General features: G+C 37.4%; 1 protein-coding gene across 2 annotated transcripts in view; it reads right to left on the bottom strand.

Moving 5' to 3' along the window:
• Nucleotides 1–19,656, bottom strand: part of LOC150087841 (spectrin alpha chain-like) — a 455,664-nt gene that overhangs the window by 365,583 nt on the left and 70,425 nt on the right. For both annotated transcript variants that reach the window (XM_090369231.1, XM_090369232.1), the window contains exons 9-10: nt 8,770–8,886; nt 1,371–1,544 (exon numbers count right to left, since the gene is read on the bottom strand). In XM_090369231.1, the coding sequence (XP_090225357.1) occupies nt 1,371–1,544; nt 8,770–8,886 (291 nt within the window). The remainder of the gene's footprint in view (nt 1–1,370; nt 1,545–8,769; nt 8,887–19,656) is intronic.

The following is a 19,656-nucleotide window of genomic DNA, read 5'->3' as shown; positions in this document are numbered from 1 at the left end:
GAATGAACTAAAAAATCCGTTTTTTTTTTTTTTTTTTTTTTTTATTTGGATTTTATTGGCACATTAGCAACTAGGGCTATAATGCGCCACTAACAAATCCGTAAGATCAGATACATTTGAACTATTTTCAATGGTAAGCCATAGGAATTATCCCAAATTAGCCCTCTGATCTTGAAAAGGCTGTAATGTGATAAGAACGAATACATCACTTTATTACAGGAACAAAGTGGGTATCAATGACAAAAAAACATACATCAACGATATTCAAAACAGTTCAATTAGCAGAGAAACGTGAAGGTACCATCTGCTTAACAAACAAACTCCAGATTACACTGACCATCACAAAGACGAAATTAAACAGGAGAAGACTTGGATTGTTCACTAAAGTAACAATTCTTCTATAGGAAAATGTATGTCCCCAGTTTTTCTGAACCCATGAAACAGCTTCAGTGCAATTATAAGTTGTGAATCTTGCTTCATCCAGCCCACACCTAAATTACCTCATCAGTCATCAAAAATTGGCTTACTTAGCAACTTAGCAACTTAGCCTTCACCTGAAAGGTGAAGGCTAAGTTGCATAACATTTCATCTTTCTCTCACTTTGTACATCTGTTCTCTGTTTTTCATCAAACATTTCTTGCCCTCAGCTTGCCAATATACCTTCACATCAATAACTTGAAATAGCACAACAGATATGGTGTCACTTGCTCTTACAAATTTTAAAAAAATTCCCCTCTATAGAAAAACTCCTTGCTCCTAAATACTGCACATTACTATGTACTGAATATTCTCAGTAATGGATCAAACTCATCTTTTATCAAACTTTAATGGTTTATTCTCCATCATTTTGGAGGGGCAGAAATAATATTTCAATGGCCATAATTATTCCAATAATGGGAATAATATTTCAATGGTTATCATTATTCCAATGATGGGAATAATATTTCAATATAATATATGTAATAAACGTGGCCTGAACATATAAATATAAAATTTACATGTCCTCCATCTCTGCAGATGATTCAAATAGATATTTAGTGAATATCTTGAAAACTGCATCATAAACCAATTTTTATCAATGCAGATGCATAGAAACCGAGTATCATTTCCTCTTCCTATGTTCACTGCATCATCTACCAATAGTATTTTTATAATAATTTATCTCAGATGATGTCTGTAATTTAAATTCTTATTATGATTGAGCCCACAGTCTTCTTTCCAACAACTTGATATATTTAATTTCTAAATTTCACAAAAATTTATGCTGCATTTCTGAATTAACAGTATACACTTCAGTTAGGATTTTAACTTAAATTATATATTTAAAAGGACAAAACTGTTAGAATATGACTACAATTTATTTAGCCTACCTTGTGCTCCTGATGACGTTCTAATAAAGCTTCAGCTCCAGCAACATCTTTTGCCAATTCATCAGCTGAAATTATTGCCTTCATATCATGAATCCAAGATATAAGATCACGGAAATCTGCTAAAAATCGATGTAGTAAATATGATTCATCTAAACGTCGACGTCTTTCTTGAGCCTGAAAATTAAAATTTTTATGACATAATTACAAATGAAATAACCTAAAAAAAGGATACATATAAATAAAGTTTGCAAAAAAAATTTTAATGCATGATTATTTCACAGCTGACTCAATTTCAAAAAGTGTTCTCGGTCCTTCTTGACATGGTTTAACTACTGGCATAACACATTCACTTTTAATTATCAATATTAAATTCTACATAAAAATATAAAACATAAAAAAGTAAATATTTAGATACATAAGCCGATGGGAATGTAACAAAAAAAATAATGATAAAAAGATACATAAAAAAAAAACAATAAAGTACACAAACCAAGCTCTTTTTGTCTAAATAATAATAGCAATCCTATATCAAGCATAGCAAAATTACATAGTAGCTCAATTCCCTTTAAAAACTCTACAGAATGCTGGTTGAGAGGGGAGGGTATCACAATATGAAGAGTGCTAAAATTTAAAACAGTAAGTAACAATCTTTTAAAATGCATAGTATAATGTTACAGTATAATATAATATATAATAAATGTGGCCTTAAGCCTCCATAGCCAAGTGGTCAGGAGTGGGAGTGCAGTAGCACACGCTCTTTGAGTAGACCAGGGTTCAAGCCCCTGACTGCTGAATACAGTGAATCTGCCAACCTGCACTGGACCAGTGTGGCAGATTATGGTCCATTTCCCTCAGCATGAATTGTTGAGGAGGCTTCCATCCTGCAGTGGGTTGATAATGGCTGTACTTTACCCTTTTTTTTTTTTTTTTAAGCCACATTTTACAAACACAATTTCCAAACTCTCTCATTATTGATATTCAACTTCAAGAAGTAAACAGAATTGTTGTGTTGTGCAGCAACAGCCTACACAGATGACAAGCTAATTTTATCAAATACCATGATAATAGTAGAAATTTAAATTCTCTGATAAAAACTGCTATGAACTGAGTGAAGTGGTGGTCAGTTATTTTGGACTCTCACAAAGTGGGATAGTTATTATCTGAAGGATGTTTGAAAAAAAGGTAACAAATGTTTATGTGAGAAGGAACTTAATCAATGAACAATGAAATTATATAAAACTGAAGGCACATTAGTACATTACTTCAATATAGTCATCCATCAAATTCAGGCACTTGTCCTACTATGGACAAGTGCCTGAATTTCCCTCTAGTAGAAATCATACAACTGACCACCTTTCTTTGTTTGTCTGTATTTCAAATAAGGCATCCGTTTTGGTTAAATCACCAAATAAAAAAATGTTATGTTTATACTCCAGCATGACCACATAAAACAGCAGTCACATTAAACAACACTCCTGTGATCAATGGCCACAGGTGCTAACAGGAGTGCAGCAGTACATACAGTAATCATGTACTACTGCAGTCCTGTGTTGGCCATCTATCTACATCATCAATGAATTGTAAAATATCCTGTAACAAGTAAAACAAAACTTTAAACATGTGATTATTATTATACAGTGGATTCCGGGTATTTGGGCCACTGGTTAATCGGGACTGGTTAATCTCAGCCGTTTATTTGGGGCAAATCTTAAAAAACAGAAACCAATCAAGAAAATAGCCAGGGTTTGCTTCGCTTAATTGAGACAGCATGCCGTTTAATTGGGGCAGGAGACTGCAGCACTGGAGATTACCCTACGATTGTCTCCGACGGTACCACATGGTTCAGTCGAAATTCTGGAGGTCACAACCATAAAACAATAAAAACAATTAGCAGTCACCTGTTTATTGGGCTTTTCTGTTAGTTAAATCTATCATAAATGGACAATAAACTCGATCTTACTGAATTTGCGATAATACCAACAGCTGGAATTCTGTGGGTTATTATGATGAAATGTGTTTACACTTCCATGGAATCTTCAATCATATAAAAAAATTAATTTTCAGATCTTCTCTTCATTCCTATTTTTAAAGCTTTGTAACTCGTTACTCCATTCTCACTTGCACGTATCATGTTACTTGCAATTTGTGTGTGCCGTGTTCTTTGTTATTGATTGCTTATCTTTTTACTGTTTTAAATTTTCACTCCCACCCACAAATGTCAGTGAACAGAAATGTCAACTAGTTTGTATGTACATATTACAGTACGTATTAATTATTCCAATTATCACGTATATTCTTCCGATTTTCACGTATCATTTAATTTTTTAATTGGTAAGGTAATAAAGGGTAAATTTGTGCTTAATATATCTTTACTTTTATAGCCTGTGGATAATATTCCTCCTATTTTCTCTAATTAGAATTGCTGTTTAATAGAATTAAAATTCAATTCACAAACGTGATCACAATGACCGGCGCTTACTACACATCGTATAGTGAACGGTACTTTACTATGGTGAGTTCATCGTAACGTAATTTGATTGTACAGTGAACTAACTGTAAAGGGGGGGTACATTGTATTTTTAACTATTTACGTGAAACTTCGGATAATTGGGGCAGCCACTTAATCAGGCCAAGATGCACTAGTCTCGATATGTCCCAAATAACTGGAATGGACTGTATTTAATACTTGATGCACATCAGGTTTCTGGGAGCATCAATAAGGGAGTCTGTCAGCAGTCTGATGATGAGTATCAGTAAGATACCTGAAACGTTACCTTAATGTATAGTAGTTTAAGCGAATAGCTTAATAAATGATATTATTAATTTCACGTGGTGTAAGAGTTGTATTAAATATAATAATAATCTTAATGGAAAACAACCAAGTAATGCCTTCCCTAACTATTTTAAAAATGTGGCTTTATGCACCATTTCATTATTGAGGATGACACAGTTTCTTTCAAAAAACATCTATTCACTTTTTAAATAGCCCTTTACATTTTTTAATTATTTTCAATTTCTTCTCATTTAAATTTGTGATAATAAAACAGTTTTTACTGTTTTAATCAGGTATGTTTATTTTTATAATTGAAAGAATAGTTAAAAAGTTACATTTATCACAGAGAGTGGTAATTTTACGATTTCTGGTTGATTTTTTTTTTAATTTGGAGTCTTGAAGTGTCCCAGTTAATCCAATCCCGGTAAATCAAGAATCTGCTGTACTTTATTATTACCGTATTTAATGTTGGTAATGTCTTACTGTGTGTTTAATTTATCAATTAAACTTTATTATACGTTATGTATGTACAAGAAAATCATGTTTATATGGGGTCAACAGGTGTTCACTTATATCCACGGTTTCGGCCATCCACAGTAGGTCTTATTATTATTATTAGCCATATGGTGCAAGGAAGCCTGAGGCTTATGCTGCACCAGCCAAAAAAAAATTTCTGAGTTACCCTGAGAGAGAGAGAGAGTGTCAGAAGTAGAAGGAAATCACCAAGAAAGAGAAGAATGATGATATCCAGCTCAGGACCCTGGGTGACGTATCCCCTACGGATACGGGATTCTTATTGTATACTGTTCTAATTATTGTAATATTAGTTTATTCCAGTTTTCTCAATGGTAGACTCCATCTTGTTCAAAGCTCAAAAAGAGGAAGACAATCCTGATCAAATGTGAAGACCATGCTTATCACTTTTTTAATTCACAGGGTATTGTTCAACATAAATTCGTCTCACATAGTCAAATTTACTCAGTCATTGTAAATCTGTGCCCTTGAAAGTGCACATATTTGCAATAATTTTCAATAATTCGCAATGGCCAAGGAAATTATTCAGATCCCAATGCAGGCACTCAGAAATTCCAAAAAAAAGCATAATAGGAATGGTTCCATATGTTGCAGAAGCATTGGAATTAACGTATACAGTGTCAAGGACACCACTTCGAAAGAGATAGAGCATTGGAATTAACGTATACAGTGTCAAGGACACCACTTCGAAAGAGATAGAGCATTGGAATTAACGTATACAGTGTCAAGGACACCACTTCGAAAGAGATAGAGCAAACATGTTAGGTTAGAATGTTAGGTTAGAAAATAATAGGAAAAGGTTTCCTTACCTAACATAGTGTAAGCTTCATTATTTCCCAAATATCAGTTCAGTCCCCAAACTTTTTTGATCCCACCTCATAATTTAAATAAATTTTTTGAAAAATAATATGGCTTGTAGAATTATGTGATTGGTAGGTTCAAGGCAAAGATTGAAATTTGTAAAATTATCACCGTAAGTGCTAATGTTCATGAATTTTCCAATTAATGTTGGAATTTTACACCTAACATTCCAATCTTACAGCTCAGATAATGGATAATACTAGAATCAGAGAAAAAATGCCTAAAGTAAAGAAAGCCAACGTGAAAATCACAGCAAGCTACGGGAAACTTACTGGACAAACTGCTTTTCCATTACCGCAGTTTCCCCCTGCATCCTTGGTAAACAGACGGTGCATGTTATCGGTAGCAGTAGTAGAAGTCAAGAACGATATACTGATTGACACATAGGTGTGAGAGACGATGTAATGGTTAGTTTTTTCTCATTATTAAAAGCAGATTATTGGAGTTCATGTGTGCTTTCGCCATTAAAAAACCATATTACTCATATCTTTGTATTTTTAAGGTGCGGTTTCCTCACCTAACTTTAAAGGTTAGGTTAAGAAAAAAGGAAAAGGTTTCTTTATTTTTCGTTATATTTCATAACCTGACCTTAAATGTTAGGTTAGAAAATAATAGGAAAAGGTTTCCTTACCTAACATAATCTTTAAAGTTATCTAACCTTAAAGGTTGGGTTAGGAAATAATAGGAAAACAAATAAATATTCTTTATATATACAGGGGATTCACTACCAGTGCGACAAACTTGCAGGAGGTGTAGGGGGCACAAAGACGAATCGGAATCACATAGCATTGAAGGGTCCGAAATGCCTTCGTCATGCAGTAGAGGACGTTGAACGGGAGGTCGCGTGAACAGCGATCCAGATGGAAGTCAGCATTTGCGAACTGGTTCCCAGGGCAGTAGGATGGACGAGTATTCAAACGTTGAACTGGCCGACATGCACCTCGTGTATGGAGCTGTGGACTGTAACAGGCGCGCCGCTCTGTGCTTGTACCAGGAACGTTTCCCGCACAGGCATGCTCCTCATCATACGATTTTCGCACGTGTGCACAGAAGGTTACGTGAGACTGGTTGTTTCACGAGAGGTACCATGAATCGAGAGCGAACAACGAGGACGCCAGACAATGTCCTACGTTTTGCAGAAGGCAATCCGAGTACGAGTACTCGAGCGATAGGCCAACGATTGAGTTCATACCATCTGCAAAACCAAATGAGTTCATACCATCTGCAACGCGTCCAATCATTGGAGCCTGCGGATTATCCACTCCGGAGGACTTTTGCTACTTGGTTTCTTCAACAGAAACGGTTCGCAAATGCTGACTTCCAGCGGGATCGCTGTTCACGCGACCTCCCATTCAACGTCCTCTACCGCATGATGAAGGCATTTTGGACCATGCAATGCTATGTGATTCCGATTCGTCTTTGTGCCTCCTACACCTCCTGCAAGTTTGTCGCACTGGTAGTGAATCACCCTGTATATACGCATCATAATGTCACTCAATTACTTAATGCTATAATGTTAACGTCTGTTGTGTTTGCACACCAATCAGTACATCTGTCATGTCTACGTATCAATCAATATATTGTTCTTGACTTCTACTGCCACTACCAATAACACGTACTGTCTGTTTACCAAAAATGCAGGGAGGAAACTGCAGTAGTGGCAAACCAGTTTGTCCAGTAAGTTTCCCGTAGTTTGCAGTGGTTCTCACTGTTGGCTTTCATTACCTTCAAGACCTAGCAAATATAATTCTTGGGTGATGATACCATTAAACACACTAGACCAAAGTATTGTTTATAGTGGAAAGAAAGCAAAAAAAGCATGGTCTTTTTGGTGTAACAAATTAACAGAACAAAATGTTTGTCATTAATATTTTATTGTGAACAATGTCGCCAAAGGTGAATATTTGATATAATAGGCATTCTGGCATGCAAATTCTGAGTAGGCAATAGAAATTGATCTACCACCTTACAGAGTCACACATTATGCAAATAATTCATGCCTATAAAAACACAGATTACCACATTACCACTTCATTCTTGTTTTTTGGCTTGCTCAGTGGGATAGACACATCTCAAGTAATCAGGATGGCAAGTCATCATCATTTAGATCATCCTGTGAGATGGCAAGCCATTGGACAACTTGAAGCCAGGCAGTAGCAGGCAGAGGTGGCACATTGACTTAATGTGTTACACAGTGTCGTCTCAGAACTATGTAAACAGTTTCAGGAGACAGGAACCATTACAAGAGCTGGTCAAGGTCGCCCAAGGGCTACATCAACCAGAACAGACTGCTATCTGGCTCTATCAGCAAGACAGGACCCCTACGATATCCTGTCAACAACTGTCTCTTGAGGTTGCTGCAGCCACAGGTGAAAAAATTTTCAACCGGACTGTGTTAAGAAGGCTCAATTCAAGTGGACTCTGTCCAAGGAAGTCAGTGGTTTGTATCTCATTAACCCCAAACCACTGCAGAGCTCGTTGAAACTGGTGCCATGAACATGTGACTACATCAACAATGGGGTACAGTTCTGTTCTCTGATGAGTCCCATTTCAGCCTACAAATTCTAGACATTATTTCATCTGTAGACAACGAGGTATGCAGTACCATCTCTCCAACATCAGAGAACAGAACAATGCCACTGCATATAGAGCTCAAGTGGTGGAGGAATATCTTGAAATTGAAGATATTCAATGACAGCTGTGACTAGCACAGCCACCAGACTTAAATCATATCGAACATGTGTGCGACACCGTTGGGCTGATGCACAAGGGTGTCTCATTGCGTGCTGACAGCCAACCCCTCAGTTACTGGTGAGCTAAGGTCTACACTGGTGGAAGAATGGGATTTGTTGCCACAGAACTTTATGGACACCATTATATTGAGCATGGTTCACTGCTGTCAGGCCTATTTAGCTGTTGGAGGGGATCATATGCTATACTAAGGTCATGTGACTATATTTTCAAGCATCTTGTATCAACTTGTGTAATGTGATATTTTTGGCAATCCTTATAAACTGCTATAAATGTCCCTTATACCTGACCAAAGTTTCTCACTGCCTCCTCATTTCATTGTTATGCTATGGTACACCACCATACCAAATTTTGTCCTGCTTCTTTGCAAACTGCACAAGTTACACCATGTTTTCTATGTATTTGGTTAATTTTGTTGAGCAGCATATTAAAACAGTGGTACATTTTAAGATGCAGATTGATAATATCAAAAAAGTTTACCTTGTCTTTTAACATTTCCCAATTTGAAAATATTTCTGCATACTTCGACTGAATTTGGGATGCATGATCAGGATGAATTTCACAAAGACGTTCTGCTTCTTGGGCTAATGTCATAACCTATAAATATATTTCAAATTAGGCAAGGAATTTTCAACTTTATGAAGTAAAAATATGTATTAATAATTTTATCAAAAGTAAGAAACAACAATAGAAATTTCAGATAACTGTTAAAAAATTGACATATATATAGAGCACTCAATTAAAGGTAGTCAAACTCCAGAAGGTTGTTAATTAGATGATTTTTAAGTAGCAAATGTATAAACATGTATCTCATTCTCAAGTGTTACAAGGCTACTAAGCACTTCAAGTTACACATACAGGAACTCCCCGACTTACGTAAGGGTGGCGTTTCATGGAACGCTATGTAAGTCGGAATTTCCCCCATGCTTGTGCAGCACTTGCAGCTGCGCTCGTTGAATCATCTGAATCAAAAAATAAATGTTCGATGAACATGTGAATAGAATTATTTATTGTATTTATTAAATTTTTTATCTCATGTGAAGGAAAAATTACAAAAGCATGCAATTAAAAATTATAAAATTACAAAAAAAAGAGGAGACAGGCATAATGTCAGTAAGTTTACCTCTCGAGCATCATTGCCAGAATCAACATCTTCAGCTGATAAGTATGCCGTTGCGGAGGTTGAGAGCTGTGGAGATTTAGAAGGGATCGGCCGTTCAACCTTACGAAAGAACATATTAATGGATGACTAGATGGTGGCTTTTTTCTTTTCATCGTAGATTTCTTTGTAGCAAGCAAGCATATCATTTACCCCTCTGTTAACTTTTAAGAATCGTTCGCTGTCAGCATCCATCTTCTCAAACCTAGCCATTGCCATCTCTCTTGGCTCCTCATTTTGTTCATCTTGAGCTTCGTCAGCATTTTCTTCTTTCACTATCACTGCCTGCAAGTCAATAAATTCTTCGTTAGATAATTCCTTCTCTGCTTCCTCTATTAACTCCTCCATGTCTTTGGCATCAATCTCCAACTGAAGTAGCTCTGCAACCTTTACAATCTTATCTGTAACCTCTTCATATGATTCGTCTTTTTCAAATCCTTCAAAGCCTTTTATGTGCCATGGGCATATTTTCTTCTATGCGCCATTTAAACAACTTTTAGTAATTTCCACTCAGGCCTTATTAATGTTTAAGATGGAGTGGTAAATATTGTAAGATTTCCAAGTCTGTTAATGTAAAATTTTTCTCATCGTCTACTGCAGACAATGCCTGAGCCAATGTTCTGCGTAAATAGTATGCTTTTAAATTCGAAATAACACCCTGATCCATAGGTTGGATGAGTGAAGTTGTGTTTTTCAGTAGAAATATGACTCTCACGTTCGAAATGAAATCATCTAGATGCGTAGGATATCCAGGAGCATTATCTAATAGAATCAAAATCTTTAAAGGAACATTGTTGTCTTTATAATAATTTCCAACCTCAGGAATGAAGCAGCATTTAAGCCAATCCTCAAAGAGAGATGTTGTTATCCATGGTCTCTAGTTTGATCGGAAATAAGCGGGTAGGATGGCTTTATTGATGCCCTTAAATGCATGAGGATTTCCAGAATGGTAGACAAGCAGTGGTTTTAATCTGTAATCTCCTGTTGCATTAGCCCAAAGCAAGAGCATGGCCCTATCTTTTGATGCCTTGAAACCTGGCATTGTATTTTCCTCTTTGGCAATTTATGTTCAATGCAGCATTTGTTTCCAATACAGAGCAGTCTCGTCAATGTTAAAAATTTGCTGCATTGAATAGCCCCTTTATCAATAATTTTTTCCAACATATCACAAAATTTCTCTGCAGCAGAATCGGCACTGGCAACTTCACCGCATCCTTCAACGTTTTGGAAACCAGCATAATGCTTGAACCTAGTAAACCACCCATTGCTTGCCACAAACTTGGCTTGGGGTTCACTGTACTGATCCTTAATATCTTTATAAATACTTCTTGTTTTTGCTTGAATGGCCATTGGACTCAGGGGCACTTGCTTCTGAATCTGATTTTCCATCCATATTATTAATAGCTGTTCCATCTTCGATATAGCACCTGAACACTGTTTTGTGATCACTGTTGATCTTAAGTGCGTTGATCCTTTAACATGTTCTTTTAAATGTGCACTGTCCTTTAACATGTTCTTTTAAGTGTGCACTGTCCTTTAAAATAGTATTCACTGTTGAAGCAGCAAGACCTAATTCCCTTGGAATAGATGATAAACTGTGTCCTGCTTTGTACTTCTTAATCATTTTCATCTTCATTTCTAAATCAATTTTGTTTCATTTCCTAGCACTGACAGAACTTGCACTTGCCATTGGTCCCTTTCCCTTCATCATTGTAATACGTAAATAGAAATGAAGAGAAGTTTCTGAAATTTTGTTTTTTATATGATTGAAGATTTCAGTGAAGGGGAACATATTTCACCATAATAGCCTAAAAACCCACGCAATTGCAGTTATCAGTATTATCACAAATGCAATAAAATTGAGTTTACTACTCGTTTATAATTAGATGCACTAACAGAAAAGCCCAATAAACCAGAAAGTGCAAACTGTTTTTACTCTTTTATGGTAGTGACCAGAAATGTGTTTTAGAAAAAATTGATTCAAATTTCAAAATTTTTCAATTTTGAAATTTGAATGATTATGTTCAAAATTGATTCTTATAACGGGAATATATGATAACAATGAAAAGGTAGTGGAATTTCCATTATAAATATGTCTTTTTAGAGAGATAAATAGCTTAGTAATATAAAAAAAATTTTCAACTTCCCAGGACTTGGAATGAATTACAAAAAAAAAAAAAAAAAAAACCAATGTGCTATTGGGTTCACATTATGATATTGTCACGATACCTCCATTTATTCCTACGGGATGCAAAATACATTTCCACAATTTTTTTTAAATTTGCACTGGCCAGCAAAAACTTACGTAAAGTCGAATTTCCGTAAGTCGGGGAGTTCCTGTATAGTTCTTGTTCAAAACTAGATAAATAAAAAAAACACAGAAAAACAACAAAAATCACAGACAAGAGAAGTTTTTAGTACCAAATTACGAATACTGCTGCTTAACAAATATTATTATATGCAAGTGCATGTACAGGGTAACCCTCATATAACACAGTAGTTAGGTTCCTATAAAATCTCGTGTGGTGCAAAACCGTATTATATGGGACTAAGAACCAATACCAAAAAGAGGGTTACGTTCCAAAAGCTAACAAAAATACATCATATTTTTATAACTGTCGGAAACTTAATTTTTATTAAAAATTGTAATAACTGAACAAACATCTTACAAACTTTGATACATAATATGTCAGTTAATCTACGTTCATTTAATTTTATTCCTCTTCATTGCTGCTAAGCACAATCAAACGAGAATGTTTTCTCTGTTGCAGAATATTTTTACCTTCTGAACTTTCTTCTGCAGCATCTAGATTTCGTACATCTTCTGCTCTCTTTAAAATATCAGTATTCTGGGATTGTTTGCTTTTGTTTGATAGATCTTTGTAAATTGCATGGTATGGAGCTAAGCATTTTTGAAGCTCCCTTTTGAACTTTGTGTTCCTTCCAGTCAGAGGATCTGCATTAAAAAAAAAAAAAATGCTAATTGCATTCAAAGAACTTATCTTGGAAGCTACTAGACTTTACATACCAACTAAGAAATATTGTTCAAGGTTTAGGCCTAAATGGATGTCAGATGAACTGATGAGGCATATGGCAGAGAAGAAACATGCATGGGATACATACAAATTAACACATGACACAGAAGCCTATGATAGATACAAGTTGATCTGTAACCAAGTTACAAAGGAGGTTAGGCAGGCGAAGGCAGATTACGAGAAATCTTTGGCAAGGGATGCAAAGAAAAACAGCAAAGAGTTCTTTACTTATGTAAACTCTAGAAGGAAGGGGATGAATCAGATTGGTCCACTTGATATCGATGGGTCAACTGTTGATGATCCTGCTGAGGTAGCTAACAAACTAAATGAATATTTTGCATCGACATTCACACATGAGGAGTTATTTAGCGAGGGGAAAGCCAGAGGTGTATTCAACTCTAGCAGTAAGCTAGAGAATCTTGTAATAACTGAGAGTAAAGTGGAGGAGAAATTGTTGAAGATAAACACAAGAAAGGCACCTGGGGTGGATGGGATCTATCCAGTTATATTAAAGGAGGCAGCAAAGGAAGTAAGCAAACCCTTAGCCATAATTATGAGAGCTTCCTTGGACTCAGGGGAGGTACCCATAGACTGGAGATGTGCAAATGTGACCCCAATTCACAAAGGAGGATCAAAAGCTGACACAAGCAATTATAGACCTGTGAGTTTAACTTCTGTTCCAGGAAAATTAATGGAGGCACTAGTTAAAGAAGCACTGCAGGATCATTTAGACAAGACTTCAGTTATAGCTCGGACACAGCATGGTTTTGTTAAGGGGAAGTCTTGCCTGACCAATTTGATTGGATACTATGATGCAGTCACAAAGGAACTGGATGCAGGGAATAACTTTGATATTATATTAGCATTAGCATTAGCATTAGCATTAGTAGAGGCATTTGATGCAAGAAAGCAAGCTTATGCAGCATCAGCCAAAAATAAAAAAAAAAAAAAAAAAAAGTAACATAAATAAATAAAAATAACCACTTCCACTTCACCCCTCTGTTCGTTCGAAATACCTGTCCAGCTGAGCCTTAAACTTATTTAGGCTATCAACTTCCACGACAAGGGATGGAAGTCTGTTCCACCCACCAACCACCCGCTGGCTAAAGGCAAATTTCCGCACATCTATCCTACATCTGTCTTTCCTCAATTTGAATTTATGCCCTCTCAGGTGATTTTTCTGAGCTAGAGGAAGAATCCCATCAGCATTGAGCATGCTCAAACCATTCAAGGCTTTGTACACCTCTATCAGATCACCCCGCTGGTGCCTAGTTTCCAGACACTGTAATTTGTAAAACTTAAGCCTTTCTTCGTAAGAGAACCCCTTTGTCCCATTCACCAATCTAGTTGCCCTTCTCTGTACTCGTTCCAGCAGCTCTACATCCTTCTTGAAATGAGGCCTCCAGGCCTGTATACAGTACTCTAGGTGTGGCCTGACCATTGCCTTATACAAGGGAATAATCACCTCCTTATCCCTGCTAGTAAAATTCCTATATATCATTGACAATACACCATGAGCTACTCTTGCAGCTCGTCTGCACTGCTCAGAGAACTTCATATCTGCCTGCACCACCACCCCCAGGTCCCTTTCATTCTCTACCACTGTCAGTGTAGTACCACAGAGTTGATACGTTGCTCTGGGGTTGCTGTTTCCCATATGTAGTACTTTACATTTGTCAATGTTAAACTTCATTTGCCACCTCGAAGCCCATCTGCTCAACCTTTCCAAATCCTGTTGCAGCAGCATAGTGTCGGTAGTGTCCTTGACAACCCTGCCAACCTTCGTATCGTCTGCAAACTTGGACATTAAGCCTGATATACCATCATCAATATCATTTATAAATACAGAAAACAATAAAGGCCCCAATACTGAACCCTGAGGGACTCCACTAATAACATTAGTCCACGATGAGCAGTGTCCATTGATTACCACTCTCTGTCTTCTCCCCCTCAACCACCCCTTTATCCATAGCAGCAACTTGCCTCCAATGCCACACTGCTCCAATTTGTGCAGCAGTCTTCCATGTGCAACAGTATCAAAAGCGTTTCTAAGATCCAAGTATATAATATCAAAGTTATTCCCTGCATCCAGTTCTTTTGTGACTGCATCATAGTATCCAATCAAATTGGTCAGGCAAGACTTCCCCTTAACAAAACCATGCTGTGTCCTAGCTATAACTGAAGTCTTGTCTAGATGATCCTGCAGTGCTTCTTTCACCAGTGCCTCCATTAATTTTCCGGGAACAGAAGTTAAACTCACAGGTCTATAATTACTTGTGTCAGCCTTTGATCCCCCTTTGTGAATTGGGGTCACATTTGCACATCTCCAGTCAATGGGTACCTCCCCTGAGTCCAAGGAAGCTCTCATAATTATGGCTAAGGGTTTGCTTACCTCCTTTGCTGCCTCCTTTAATATAACTGGATAGATCCCATCCACCCCAGGTGCCTTTCTTGTGTTTATCTTCAACAATTTCTCCTCCACTTTGCTCTCAGTTATTACAAGATTCTCTAGCTTACTGCTAGAGTTGAATACACCTCTGGCATTCCCCTCGCTGAATAACTCCTCATGTGTGAATGTCGATGCAAAATATTCATTTAGTTTGTTAGCTACCCGAGCAGGGTCATCAACAGTTGACCCATCGATCTCAAGTGGACCAATCTGATTCATCCCCTTCCTTCTAGAGTTTACATAAGTAAAGAACTCTTTGCTGTTTTTCTTCGCATCCCTTGCCAAGGATCTCTCGTAATCTGCCTTCGCCTGCCTAACCTCCTTTGTAACTTGGTTACAGATCAACTTGTATCTATCATAGGCTTCTGTGTCTCGTGTTAATTTGTATGTATCCCATGCATTTTTCTTCTCTGCCATATGCCTCATTAGTTCATCTGACAACCATTTAGGCCTAAACCTTGAACAATATTTCTTAGTTGGTATGTAAAGCCTAGTAGCTTCCACGATAAGTTCTTTGAATGCTTCCCATTTTGAATTTGCTGTTGGCAATATCATCAGTTGATCCCACTGTATAGAATTTAAATACTGTCTCAGTCCATTGTAGTCGCCTTTACGAAAGCAATACCCCTTCCCTTTACCCCTAATGGTAGTTACCTCTTTGAGTAACTCCCACTTCAGCACACTGTGATCACTGCCACCAAGTGGTTCATTTATCTGCAGATTCTTAATGCATGAAGAATCACTACTGATAATCAAATCAAGAGTATTACTCCCTCTAGTTGCCTCCCGAACATGCTGATGTAGAAAACAATCATCCAATAAATCCACAAAAGCCTTGCTACTGTGTGAGTGACCAGCCCCCAAATTCCAGTCAATATCTGGGAAATTAAAATCCCCCATTATAAGACTCTCTGATTTACTGGCCCACTCTATTTCTCCGAACAGTTTCTTATTATACTCATCAGAGTCATTAGGCCTATAGCACACTCCTACTCTCAATTTTGATCTTCCAATGCTTATGTCACACCAAACTGACTCGACACTGCACTGTCCAGCGATGTCGACTGGCTTCACTTCCTTGGATTTTATGTGTTTTTTAACTAATAGCATAACCCCTCCTCCCTTCCTATCCTGTCTATCCTTTCTGTAGACATTGTACTCCCCAAATACCAGTTCTGCATTTCTTATATCTGTGTGACACCACGTCTCTGAAATCCCCACAATATCTGCCTTTGATGTTTTGAGCAATACCTCAAATTCATCAAATTTATTTACTAAACTCCTAGCATTGGTGTACACACAAGTATACATGCACCTGTTCTTTTTCTTAGCTACCCTAACACAACCCATGTGTTTACTTGTACCCCAATGATTCCCAGCAGTCTCTGAAATATCCTGCATCTTATTTTCCAGGCTGCGGCTCTTAGATCTTGGATCTTAGAAAGGCTTTTGATACTGTTGCACATGGAAGACTGCTGCACAAATTGGAGCAGTGTAACATTGGAGGCAAATTGCTGCTGTGGGTAAAGGGGTGGCTGAGGGGGAGAAGACAGAGAGTGGTAATCAATGGACACTGCTCGTCGTGGACTAATATTATTAGTGGAGTCCCTCAGGGCTCAGTGTTGGGTCCATTATTGTTTTCTGTATTCATAAATGATATTGATGATGGTATATCAAGCTTAATGTCGAAGTTTGCAGACGATACAAAGGTAGGCAGGGTTGTCAAGGACACTACTGACACTATGCTGCTGCAACAGGATCTGGAAAGGTTGAGCAGATGGGCTGAGAGGTGGCAAATGAAGTTTAACATTGACAAATGTAAAGTACTACACATGGGAAACAGCAACCCCAGAGCAACGTATCAACTCTGTGGTATTACACTGACAGTGGTAGAGAATGAAAGGGACCTGGGGGTGGTTGTGCAGGCAGATATGAAGTTCTCTGAGCAGTGCAGACGGGCTGCAAGAGTAGCTCATGGTGTATTGTCAATGATATATAGGAATTTTTCTAGCAGGGATAAGGAGGTGATTATTCCCTTGTATAAGGCAATGGTCAGGCCACACCTAGAGTACTGTATACAGGCCTGGAGGCCTCATTTCAAGAAGGATGTAGAGCTGCTGGAACGAGTACAGAGAAGGGCAACAAGATTAGTGAATGGAACAAAGCGGTGCTCTTACGAAGAAAGGCTTAAGTTTTGCAAATTACGGTGTCTGGAGACTAGGCACCAGCGAGGTGATCTGATAGAGGTGTATAAAGCATTGAATGGTTTGAGCATGCTCAATGCTGATGGGATTCTTCCTCTCGCTCAGAATAATCACCTGAGAGGGCATAAATTCAAATTGAGGAAAGACAGATGTAGGATAGACGTGCAGAAATTTGCCTTTAGCCAGCGAGTGGTTGGTTGGTGGAACAGACTTCCATCCCTTGTCGTGAGAGTTGATAGCCTAAATAAGTTTAAGGCTCAGCTGGACAGGTATTTTGAATGAACAGAGGGGTGAAGTGGGAGTGGTTTTTTTTTTTTTTTTTTTTTTTGGCTGATGCTGCATAAGCTTGCTTTCTTGCATCAAATGCCTCTACTAATGCTAATGCTAATGCACAGCTAAGTTTATGCCTTCCTGTATGCTTTTTAGTGTAAAATTTAAAACTTCAGAATTTTCATGCACGCTATCATCCTCTGAATTGATTTGGTTTACCTCCGATGCCATTTCCACCAAATCCGCTTTGCCAGCCTCTTTTTCTACCAGTAATTCATGAATGTCTTCAGTAATATCATCAAAACCTTCCTCTCCTACCGACTTAGCAAGTTCTACTATCACACCGATTCTGTTTTCTGCCAGTTGGACCATATTTCCTGAATGAACTGACTCTGGCCATACATTTTTCCAACACAAGTGTTGATGGTTTTACTTTTTGAACGATAAAGCTATGATTCCAATACAGTCCACAACTGAAAAATGTTTCCATGCCTCCATCACTTCAATAGATCCGGAATCAATATTTTCCAAAATCCACTGTAACGATTTTCTGATGTAATGAGTTTTAGAGGTAGATATAATGCCTTGATCTAATGGCTGAATTAAAGAAATTGTATTAGGTGGTAGGAACATTACTTCAACATTTTGGATGACTTAAATGTTTTGGACAGCCTACTGCGTTATCCAATAATAATAAAACTTTGAAATCTAGATTTTTCCACTTTAAATAGTTTTCCACAGTTGGCACAAAACAATTTAGAATCCATTCTTTAAATAAATCGGCAGTTACCCAAATTATGCCTAACTTGATTCTCCTTAAGAACAAAATTTAGTAATTCATACCTGGAAAAATTTATAAACGATCAAATAAGAACCAAAATAACCTTATGAAAACCTTAAAAGTTACGAGCTACACACTTCGAAGTCACAAATTTTTATGGTCTCAAACAAGTGCAAGTTCAACAGCACAGAACCTAACATGGGGATTTCCCTTTTTTTTTTCATAATAACTAGCGAGTTAACAGCAGGGATTCACAAAAATGAATGCAAATATTAAAAAATTACATCCAACATAACAGCAAGTTTTTCCCCACACAAAAGCTCAAAAATACCGCAATTCACTAACCATGTTAGAGCAAAACTGTGTTATATAAGTACCATGTTGCACGAGGATCGCAGCAATTGTGTTAGAGCAAAACCGTGTTGTAGATGTACCACATTATATGGGGATTGCCTATATATATACTTGCATTTCGTAAAATTTATTTACTATGCTAGGAGCATAGCAAATCAAATCTAAGAGCATAGTCATCAAATGTAGACATTGTAGTGATATAGGAGACATGGCATCACTCAAACAACTGTGTGATACTACACTCAGGAGCGTGGAAAATGAAAAAGACCTAGGGATAACAGTACAATCAGATATGAAATTCTCTGAGTAGTGCAGAGAGGCTGCCAGGATCGCACATGTGGTTTTGTCAATGGTATACAGGAACTTTGCTAGCAGGGATAAAGAGGTGATTATCCCATTGTTAGGCCACAACTTGAGTACTGCATACAGGTCTGGAGACCTCATTTTAGGAAGGATATAAATGGGTTGGAATTGGTGCATAGAAGTGTGTGTGTGTGTTAAATGCTCATAACTGTGTAATACTAGAGAATGGGATACATATTAACAACCTCCTGAATGCTGACTGCTATTTTATTAAATCCTTTAAGTTCAAAGTTACCTTAAAGGTTTAATGTGTCATGGTCCCCAAAAGAAAAAATCCAAATGTGCCAATTCCCTTTATTAAGCTTTTATTTCCAAGTTATATATTTGGGTTCCCCTTTACCACCCTTGTTCACAAGGGTCATTACTAACAGATTAGAAAGAATACTGGATGAGAATCAACCGAAAGAGCAAGCTGGCTTTAGGACAGGATTCTCAACTATGGATCACCTTCATGTAATATCACAGCTAATGGAGAAAGCAAATGAATATAAAACACCATTATGCCTGGCATTTGTGGATTATGAAAAGGCATTTGACTCCATACAGCATAAGGCAATGTTTCGGGCACTGGAAAGACAAGGCATTGATACCCCATATATTATGACTTTGAAGAAAATATACGAGAGTGCTACCTCCTTTATTAGACTAGACAAAGACAGTAGGAAATTTAAAATTGAGAAAGGAGTTCGACAAGGAGACACAATATCTCCGAAGCTGTTTACTGCTGCCCTTGAGGAAGCTTTCAGAAGATT

The sequence above is a fragment of the Mastigoproctus giganteus genome, chromosome 3, assembly GCF_048544385.1.
Source record: "Mastigoproctus giganteus isolate SK-2022 chromosome 3, ASM4854438v1, whole genome shotgun sequence".
Lineage (NCBI taxonomy): Eukaryota > Metazoa > Arthropoda > Arachnida > Uropygi > Thelyphonidae > Mastigoproctus > Mastigoproctus giganteus.
This window is presented reverse-complemented; position numbering and strand designations above follow the sequence as displayed.